Source organism: Enhydra lutris, unplaced genomic scaffold, assembly GCF_002288905.1.
Source record: "Enhydra lutris kenyoni isolate GAN:26980312 unplaced genomic scaffold, ASM228890v2 scaffoldscaffold10, whole genome shotgun sequence".
NCBI classification, from domain to species: domain Eukaryota; kingdom Metazoa; phylum Chordata; class Mammalia; order Carnivora; family Mustelidae; genus Enhydra; species Enhydra lutris.
Window position 1 is genome coordinate 2,751,789 of NW_019154094.1, and position 10,514 is coordinate 2,762,302.

General features: G+C 57.6%; 1 protein-coding gene across 1 annotated transcript in view; it reads right to left on the minus strand.

Moving 5' to 3' along the window:
• LOC111143937 (KIAA1683 ortholog) overlaps positions 1 to 10,304 on the minus strand; it is a 20,013-nt gene extending 9,709 nt beyond the window's left edge. Inside the window, 3 exon segments of the mRNA XM_022497966.1 lie at positions 3,201 to 6,791; positions 6,793 to 6,887; positions 10,283 to 10,304. Coding sequence (XP_022353674.1) covers positions 3,201 to 6,791; positions 6,793 to 6,887; positions 10,283 to 10,304 — 3,708 coding nt within the window.
• Between the last annotated feature and the right edge of the window lie 210 nt (positions 10,305 to 10,514).

Below are 10,514 nucleotides of genomic sequence, written 5' to 3' on the forward strand. Positions count from 1 at the left end.
CTGAGGGACACTCCACCAGTCACAGATGCCTGGGCTAGGCTGGGAACCACCCCACCGGTCATAGATATCTGGGCTTGGCTGGGGGCCACCGCACTGGTCACAGATCCCCGGGCTAAGTTAGGGGCCACCCCACCAGTCATAGATGCCTGGGCTAGGCTGGAGGACACCCCACCGGTCATAGATGCCTGGGCTAAGCTGGGGGACACCCCACCGGTCATAGATGCCTGGGCTAGGCTGGGGACCACCCCACCTGTCACAGATGGCCAGGCTAGGCTAGGGGCTACTCCACTGGTCACAGATGGCCGGGCTAAGCTGGGGGCCACCCCACCGGTCATAGATGCTTGGGCTAGGCTGGATGCCACCCCACTGGGCACAGATAACCGTGCTAGGCTGGGGACCACCCCACTGGTCATAGATGCCTGAGCTAGGCTGGGGGCCACCACACTGGTCACAGTTGGCTGGGCTGGGCTAGGGGCCACCCCACTGGTAATAGATGCCTGGGCTAGGCTGGGGGCTACCCCAGCAGTCAGAGATGGCTGGGCTAGGCTAGGGGCCACCCCACTGGTCATGGATGCCTGGGCTAGGCTGGGGGCCACCCCACTGGTCACAGATAGCCGGGCTAGGCTAGGGGCCACCCCACCGGTCACAGATGCCTGGGCCAGGTTGGAGGCCACCCCACTGGTCACAGATAGCCGGGCTAGGCTAGGGGCCACCGCACCAGTCATAGATGCCTGGGGTAGGCTGGGGGCCACCCCACTGGTCCCTGATGGCCGGGCTAGGCTAGGGACCACCCCACTGGTCATAGAGAGCCGGCTTCGGCTGGGAGCCACCCCATCTGTCACAGATGGCCGGGCTAGGCTGGGGGCCACCCCACTGGTCATTGATGCCTGGGCCAGGCTGGGGGCCACCCCACCTGTCACAGATGGTCGGGATAGGCTGGAGACAACTGCACCGGTCACAGATGTCCGTGTTAGGCTGGGGGCCACCCCACTGGTCACCGATGCTCGTGCTAGGCTGGGGGCCACACCAGTCAGAGATGCCTGGGCTAGGCTGGAGGCCACCCCACTGATCACAGATGGCCGGGCTAGGCTAAGGGCCACCCCACCAGTCATAGATGACTTGTCTAGGCTGGGGGCCACCCCACCAGTCATAGATCCCCATGCTAGGCTGGGAGCCACCCCACTGGTCACAGATGCCTGGGCTAGACTGGGAGCTACCCTACCAGTCACAGGTGGCTGGGTTAGGCTGGGGGCTAACGCACCGGTCATAGATGTCTGGGCTAGGTTGGGGGCTAACCCATGGGTCCCTGATGGTTGGGCTAGGCTGGGAGCTACCTCACCGGTCACAGATGGCTGGACTAGGTTTGTGGCTACCCCACCGGTTATATATGGCTGGGCGAGGCTGGGGTTCATCTGACTAGTCCAAGATTTCCTGTCCAGGCCAAGATTCACCATACTACACACAGATGGCTCAGTTAGGCTAGGGATGACCTTACTAGCCATCGATAATTCAGATGGGCTGGTGGTGACCTTACTGACCACAGATGGCTGGCCTGGGTTTGGGGCCACCTTACTGACTACCAATGGCTGGGATAGGCTTGAGGTCAGCCTGGAGGCCGCAGATGGCTGCTGATACATGGTGGGGACCACATTATCCAAGGACAAACTTCTGGTCAGTCCCGTCCTGTAGGATTTCTGGGGCAATGTTTCCGTCAGACCCATGGAGCTTTGGCCTGAGGACGCATCCCTCTCCTCCTGATCATCTGAGCCCCAGTGGACACTCAAGGTCATGCGGCCAGACACTGAACTATGGTGCAGAATGGGTATCAGCTCTGAGCCTGCAGAGGGCTGGGGGTAGAGGTTTGGAGACGTATGTCCCCGGCCTCCCCTCTTGGTTTTTTCCCTGTCTCTAGGCCCCTGGGGACTCCCCACAGCCTCGCCAGAGAGGAGGGTGTCGAAGCTGGCCTCCCAGGACTCCTCCTCCACCAGGTCCACGGCCGTCAGACTGGCCGCAGACATAGTGGAGGGGCTGGGTGAGCTGCCGCTAGGCAACGAGCTCTGGGAATTACTCACAGTTGGGCCATAGTCTGTGGAGCCCTGGGAGAGGCTTCCAGCGATGTCATTGTCTGGGCTCTGGGCCAAACTGGCCGCTTCATTGAGTATGTGGCCAGTCCCTTGCTCCGGAGCGCAGCGCACCCTGGCACTGGCACCCAGGGTTCGAGTCCTCTCCTGCCTGGGGATGCCTGTGCGGGAAAGGGTTCGTGCCGACCTGCTCCCTGGGGAGGCTGGGAACATGCCGGCCTCCACCTGAGTCTTGAGTGCCCAGCGATGACCAGGAGCCATGGAGTTAGGCAAGAGACCCAGGGTTGTGTCACCGGTCTTGGGGGTCTGGGGTTGGCCTAGGAATACTTTGCTCCCACTGGCACCCCTCAGTGCACCCGGGGTGGCCTTGTTGATCCTCTCCCTAGTGTCTACGGAGGCCCGTTTATGATTTGGGGACTGAGTTTTCTGCATGGTCTCCTCTTGGAGCATGGATGACTGTCGTCGAGCTTTGGTAGAAGCTCGGTACATGCTGGAGGGCACCTTGTTGACCCCGGGGTACTGACACCAACAAACAGAGCCCCCATAGGCAGCGGCGCACTGATGGGAGTGTGTGGCGCTCCCCCTACCCGCCGCCCCAACACGCGCACCCGAGGCCGCCCGGCCCTCCCCTGACGACGCCCACGGACGTGGGGCCACCCTGCTGACCGCATGTGGACTATGGGAGCTCGGGGCTGTGCCACCAGCCACCACCGACTGCTGGCTGGTACTTGGGCCCACACCATTGGCAATAAGTGGCTGCCACAAACTGGGGGGCGGCTGCAGGTGGGGTGGCTTGGGTAAGCTGGGGCCCGTGTCACTCTCCACAGGGTTGAGATCTGATGCTAATTCACTGGCCCCTGGGGGCAGGCGCACGTTTTCCTCACTGACCGCAGGGTTCAGGTGTAGGTCTGAGCCGCCGCCCCTGCCGGGGTCCAGGGCAGCGATCAGGGGATGCTGATGAATGGCAGAGATCACTCTACTGGCCAAGGAGGCACCCACAGAGACCACCGGTGAGCAGGGTGACCCCCCGAGCATGGCCCCATCCCCCATCTCTTCCAAGAAGCCGGCAGGCCAGCCTGTGAAGAAGCCCTCCCAGACCCCATCCTGGGGAACCCTGACCTTGCTGGGCTGTGGTCTCACGGGGCCTACGGCGGACCCCCATGCGGCCGCTGGGATCCCCCTGCAGTCCACCTCCACGGGGGCCGGAATCACAGACATCCTGCTTCCTGCTGTTTTCGAGGCAGCCTTGGGGAGGACGACGCCAGTCCTCAGGGCTGCCTGAGACAAAGACTGGCTGAGGACAGCACCCAGCTCCCCCTGACAGAGGGCCTGGCTCAGAGCGGCCCATTCCTCCTCCGTCAGGGCCTTGCTGAGCACATCCGCCAGCTTACCCTGCTTGGCCTTGGTGAGTTCTGCCCGCAGCTCACCAGGGGAAAGGGTGCGGGACAACGCAAGGCCCAGCTCGCCCCAGGAGAGCACTTTCATTAGCGCCGTTCCCAGCTTGCCCTGGGGCAGGGCCTTGGCCATCGTGGAGCCCAGGGCTTTCTTGGACAGGGCCTGGTTCAGGGCTGCCCTCACTTGCCCCTGGGAGAGGGCTTTGGTCAATAGGGCACGGAGGTCCTCCTGGGATCCCAGCTCAGCGGCCAGCTCGGCGCACAGGGAGGCGAGCTGGGAGGCAGCCAGCTCTTCTGGACAGGGTGTGGCTGGGCCGGGCATCGGTGACTGGGCCCGGGTGGCTCCACTGTCACCCCAGGATTCAATGTTACAGGGGGGGTGTCCAGCAGAGGCCACCAGAGGCACCAGCGTGCTCTGGGTCTCGCAGGGCCCCTGGCTTGGGCCCTGGGTGCCTTTGCCCTGCACAAAGCTGTGGGGCTGGATCTGGGTCAGTCTGTCCTCTGGCTTGGCTTGGGGCAGATTGCCAAGGGCACCAGTATGCTTGCATGGCTGAGTGGAGACCTTGAACCCGGCCAGGAGTGGCTGCGATTGGGTCTTGCCGCTGAGCTCGGCCGAGTGCTGGGCTGCATAGAGGCACTTGGCTGTTTCTGTGACCAGCTGGGCCTGGGACTGCGCCTTGGTCAGCTTGGTGGGCAGATGTGCTTTGGACTGGACCTTTATCACTCTGCTGGCCAGATGCGCCCGGGACTGCGCCTTGGTCAGACACGTGCCCAGATGTGCAAAGGATGAGGTCTTGGTTAGCTTGGCGGGTGGATGGGCCTGGGACAGGGTCTTTGACAGACACGTGCCCGGGTGCGCCTGAGCCTGAGTTGGAGTCAGCTTGGTGGGCGGATGGGCCTGGGACAGGGTCTTGGACAGACACGTGCCCGGGTGCACCTGGGGCAGAGCTGCTGTCAGTTCGGCCAGCAGCTGCCCCTGGGACGAGGCTGTGGTCGCACAGGTGGCCAGCTGCTCCTGGGGCAGCCCTTTGGCCAGACAGGTCTCCAGATGTGTCTGGGGTGGGACCTTGGTTGGACACGGGGCCAGCTGTGCCCGGGGCAGGACCACGGCCATTTCCATGGGCACGTACACCTGGGACTGAACCTTCACAACGTCTGTCCTCGGGCATGTCTGTAACGAGGACTTGTTCCTATCCTCGGTCATTTTCACCCAGGGGGATGCCCGGGACATTTCGATGGCCACACTGGAACTGGACACTGTTTCTATTTTCACCTGCTTCTGGGAAAAGGCCTTCATTCTTTCAGCTTCCAAAGGAGGCCTGGCTAGAGCCTTGGGGGCCCCAGCCCCCAGATGTGGTGCATTAAAGTATTTGACCTTTCCCTCAGCCAGGTAGGAGTGAGGAGAGACCCGGACCATCCCGGCGGTCTGCTTGGCGTTCACCATAGCCTTGGCCTTCGGTCCGCTCAGACACGTGCGGGATGAGGCGTTGGGAATCCCAGCTGCCATAGTTGCCGGAGGTGAAGACTTCAGATTTCCAGCTGCTGAAGGTGGCAGGCACAGGGTCTTGAGGATGGCGGCCATGGAGCGAAATTGGGCTGGGGTTTTGGTGACCATGGCTGCTAGACGCGTCTGGGGAGGGGTCTTGGTCATGGAGGTCCCTGGGAGCATCTGAGATGGAGTCTTGGCCATGGCAGCGGCTGGACATGTCTGCAGTGGGGTCTTGGTCATCGGAGCTGCCGGGTGCATCTGGGCCGGAGTCTTGGCCATGGTGGGCACTGGGCACGTCTGGGGTGGAGCCTTGCCCATGGTGGCCACGGGCCGTGTCTGGGTTGGGGGCTTGATCATAGAGGCCAAAAAGCATATCTGTGGTGAGATCTTGGCCATCATGGCTGCTGGTCGTGTCTGGGGTGAAACGTTGGTCATTGAGGCTGTGGGTCGCATCTGGGTGGGGGTCTTGGACATCGGGGCTACTGGGCATGGCTGGGTTGGGGTCTTGTTCGCCATGCCCCCCAGGCCAGACTGAAGTGGGGTCTTGGTCATGGTGGCTGGCTGGGATGTCTGGGGTGAAGCCTTGACAATCGCAGCCACTGGGCATGTCTGGGGTGGGCTCTTGGCCATTGGGGCCACCGGGTAAGTCTGGGGTGGGGTCTTGGTTATCGTTACTGTGGGCGCAGAGCACGGCGGCGGCAGGGTCTTGCTCATCATGGCCGCCAGGCACGACTGGAGTGGGCTTTTGGGCATCGCAACAGCAGGATACGGCTGGGGTGGGGTCTTGGTCATAGCAGCCACGGGGTTCATCTGGGTTGGGGTCTTGGCCATCCGGGCTGCTGGGTATACCTGGGGTGGGGTCTTGGCTATTGTCACCATGGGCGCCACGCATGGCTGGGGTGGGGTCTTGGTCATCGTGGTCGCCGGATACATCTGGGGCGAGGTCTTGTTTATCACAAGGGCTGGGCCTGTCTGGGGTGGGGCTTTGAGGACCTCTGTCTCCACATGGCCCTGGGTCTGGGTCTTGAGGGACCCGTGAACTGCCTGGGCATACCTCCCACATGGGGGCGGCCCCGGGGCTCCTGCCTTGTTGGCTCTGGTGGTTACTTGCTTGGTCTTCACCATGTCCCCTTCTACATGGACAAAGCAAGCATTTCTGATGGTTCTCGTCATCAGGCACGGGTGGCACTTTGCGTCTAGATTCACCGGACATGGCAGTCTGATGGCAATGGTCTGGTGGGGCAGGAAGGTGACGCTGGGTCCCCCAGTGGAGTCAGGCGCCTGCTTGCCAGGCTGGGGACCACCCTGGGCCTGGAGCAGGGCCAGCTGGTGGGTGCAGGTGTCCAGGCTGTCGGAGGAAGGGAACTGGGTCTCCTTGCTCACCATGATGGGCTGGGCCACAGGAGGCTTGACCTCTCCTGGAGGCTGGAACCGCACCTGCTGGGGGACGTGGTAAGGGATGTCACCCTCATCCACACTCACTTTCTTTTCCACGGGCTTGCCAGAACGGAGGAGCCGCCTGGTGTTGAAGCGTCGCCAGGCCTCCTGGATGGCCTTTGCTGCCTTCATCTGGGAGATCAGCTTCTGCCGGAGCTGGTAGCCCCTCCAGTTGGCTTGGATGAGGGTGGCCGCCCGGGACAGCATCATGTCCATCTCGTCCACCAGCACATTCTTAAAGGCCTGGCTCTCAACCACAGCCCGCAGACGTGGGATGTGACGAGGTACCGTCACATCCTTGTCATGCTGTTGCAGAAGGGTCTCCCTGGACGCAACTGGCTCATGCTGAGGCTGCGGACTCAGTGTCCCTGCTTTGTCTTGGAGACTGGAGATGGACTGGGGCTGGTAGAGGCTCTGCCCATCGGGTGACGACGGTAGCTGTGCTGCTTCCTGCATTGTCTTGGTTCCTGGGCGAGTCAGCTCTGTCTGCAGGGGTAGCATAGAGGGGGACAAAAAGGGGGACCGTACAAATGAGAGGGCTCCTGGCTGGAGCAAGTGCTCTGGGGACCTACAGCTCCTCGTTCCTGATGCCTCGAAATCTTCCTCCTCACCTTTACAGGACCCGCCCTCTCCCAGCCACTTGTCCAGGTGGCCTTCGGCACCTATGTCTCCCTCATGATCCTGTGGCCACTTCGACGCTGGCAACAGTGCGCCTTCTCAGCTGAATGGCCAACCACCTTCTTTTTGAATTTCCTTTGTATCTGGAGTGTACCATGAATATAGCACTGATCGCACTATTTGGGAAATTTCCTATTTGTGTGTGTGTGTGTGCGCGCGCGCGTGTGCATGTGTGCCTCTCCCCATTTACTGTGATCTCCTAGAGGGCAGGAACCAGGTCTGAGTCATTTCCTTGTCCCCATCTCAGTCATAGGGCCTGGTTCCGGGCTGGGAACAGGTGCGTGCTGGGTGGGCAGCTAACTTCATAAATGTGTGGCCGAGCTGGGTGGATAGATGGATGAATGACTGGATAGTGAATGAATAAATCTGGATAAAGGAATGCTAGATGGGTTGGAAAGATGGGTCAAGGACTGTGTGGAAGACTAAGTAGGGAGATGGGGTTGATGAATGAATTGATGAGCAGATCATTGAATAAGGAAATGGACACACAGACAGATGGATGGATGGATGGATCAATGAATGAATGAGTGGATGGATGAAGGGGAGGGAGGGGGATGGAGGGAGGAATGGATGGATGGACAAGTGAGTAGAGGACGGACGAGACCTGAGTCGATAAAGGAGTGTGTGAATGGAGAGAGCTGAAGGAATTGGTGTAGAGATCAATGAATGATTGACGTATGCTGGATGATCCATGCATGGATGGTGGAGGACTGACAGACAACAGGTACATCACTGGCAGATGGATGGGTAGATGAATGAGGGAGTGACTCTGGTTTCTAGAAGCACCTTGGTACAGAGGGAACTGGGATACTGCCAAACAGCCCTGATATGTCACCTGGAGCATAACATGCTTGTTGGGCAGAAGACCCACCCCCACCCCCACCCTCTTTCTGGCTGAAACAGCCGATTCCTTTCCCAGACATCTTCATACCTTAGAGGGCCATAGAGTTGGAGGAGGAGCAGGAGGAGAAGGTACAATCTCAGAGGCCAGCTTGCAAGAGGAAGCAGCCTTCATTCAGCTCTTCATCCCATGCAACATGCAGCAAAACTGCCCTTGGCTGGCTCTGTCCTCAAGACCAATGGGAGAAGAGATGTTAAGAGAGAAACAAAAACAAGGACAAAAAACCCCTAACATCTCAAAACAAAAACTAAAAACTTTTAAGTCCACAAAGGTGAATGTACAAAGAAGTTTACACTTGTGTTCTTTTGTACGTAAAAGCAAAACAACTAGAAATTACCGAAAAGGTGATTGCTAGGGGACCAGTTATAAGTGCTTAAAGGAGGATGTTCAAAGATGTTCATCACTGTACTGTTTATGAAGAGTAAAAACTGAAAACAACTAAAATGCACAGTGGCTTAAATTAAACAGAACATTCATACAGTGGTGTGCTATCCAGCCATTAGAAATGGTGTCCAGATCCACAAAAATGGTTAAAATTGAAAAGTGGACACATCATGGTCACCTGGGGAAATTGTCACTATCTTAGCGGCAACTTGTTTATTCCACCCTGATATTTACATTCAAGAGGTACAAGTGTTGGTACTCACCCCAAACCAGAAACCATCCAAATGCCCACTGACGGAAGATCTAAATTCAACCACATCAGTGACTGACGTGCTAATAGACTAAACACTTCAAGACAAAGATGATCAAAATAGATTTGTTTTCAAAGACCCATGTGCTGCCTCCTTTCACGATAAGTGTTCTAGCTTCACCTACGTGATGGCCTGAATGTCCTGCCCTGCCTCGTCTTCACTCCAAACCCCAAATGGGCTTGGCTCATTCAGAACAAGAATCAGTGTGAACTGAATCATAACAACAAATGGGCCAGAGGCTGGTTCTCCTGGAGGTAGGCAATCATTGTCCCCATTTCACAGAGGAAGAACCTGAGGCCCAGAGAAGCCACATATCATATTTCTTACTTTTTTTAAAGATTTTTTTTAAAGATTTTATTTATTTATTTGACAGAGAGAAATCACAAGCAAGCAGAGAGGCAGGCACAGAGAGAGAGGAGGAAGCAGGCTCCCTACTGAGCAGAGATCCCGATGTGGGGCTCGATCCCAGGACCCTGAGATCATGACCTGAGCTGAAGGCAGAGGCTTTAACCCACTGAGCCACTCAGGAGCCCCCTTTTTTAAGATTTTATTTATTTATTTGACAGAGGTCACAAGTAGGCAGAGCAGAAGGCAGAGAGAGAGGGGAAAAGTAGGCTCCTCACTGAGCAGAGAGGCTAATGCAGGACTTGATCCCAGGAGCCTGGGATCATGACCCTGAAGGCAGAGGCTTTAACCCACTGAGCCACCCAGATGCCCCTATTTCTTTAAGTTATTTCTGATTTGTCTCCCCCATTGAACTACGGTAGGACATGGGTAGGGATGTCCGTGTCTTTTGTTTGCTGTTGAATCTCCAGTGCCTAGAACAGTACACACAATAGACGTTCAATAGATGTTTATTGGTAGGTGCAATAAATGGATGAGTGGACAGATGGATGGATGGATGGATAGGTGGATGAGTGGACAGATGGATGGATGGATGGTTGGATGAGTACCATCCAAGCTTCAGATCTTAGAGAGAACAGCTTCAGGATCTGAAGTGGCCTATCCCAGACTCTGCGGTTTCACCAACCACATGATTCAGCCCTTTCAACGAACTCAACCAGAATGAGCGAACAGACAGCAGAGTGAGAGGAATGTGATTACAGGGGACAGGAAAAAGGAATAGGGGCCCCCAGACATGTAAGCCAAGTGGCTGGCTTGGCAATTTTGAGTAAAGCCCTCTGAGTCTCATTTCCTTGTCACAAAAGCTAAGACCACTTTCCCAGCCTCCCAAGGAAACATCCTAGGCTCCCCAGGCTGGGATCCCAGATGGACAAACACACCATCAGGTTTTGGGGAGCCCCAAATGCCCCTGCTCTGAGGGGTTGAGAAGCTGACCCACTCCTTGAAGTGTCCTGGAGGGCCCAAGGGGGCTCTGAGGATGCTGGGGGCCAGAGAAGAACAACCCAGTCTCCGTGTACCCCCCACCAAACCCTCCACCAGCCCCACTCACCTGCCCCTGAAGCTGAACCCACCAGCCCGAATGGTCAGCCTTGGGGCCCTGGTGCCACAATGGCTTTGTGACTCACAGCCAAGTTCCAGCCAATCCCTATCAGCTCCTGGGGGAAGGGGGTTCTAGAAGGCTGACCCAACGTGGGGGGCAGGACCTAGATCAGCGCTGACCGTCATGGCGGTTGCTTCCTACTACCTGCCTGTCCTGAACGGAAAATTAGGGCTCTGAGCAGAGAGGGGGCCCCAAATTCTTCCCCTACATGTGTCTCAAGGTATTTGTTGAACATCTCAATTTTTGTTTTTGTCTTTTTTTAAAGATTTTTCTTTTAAGTAATCTCTACGCTCAACGTGGGGCTTGAACTTACAGCTGCACGATGCAGAGTCATG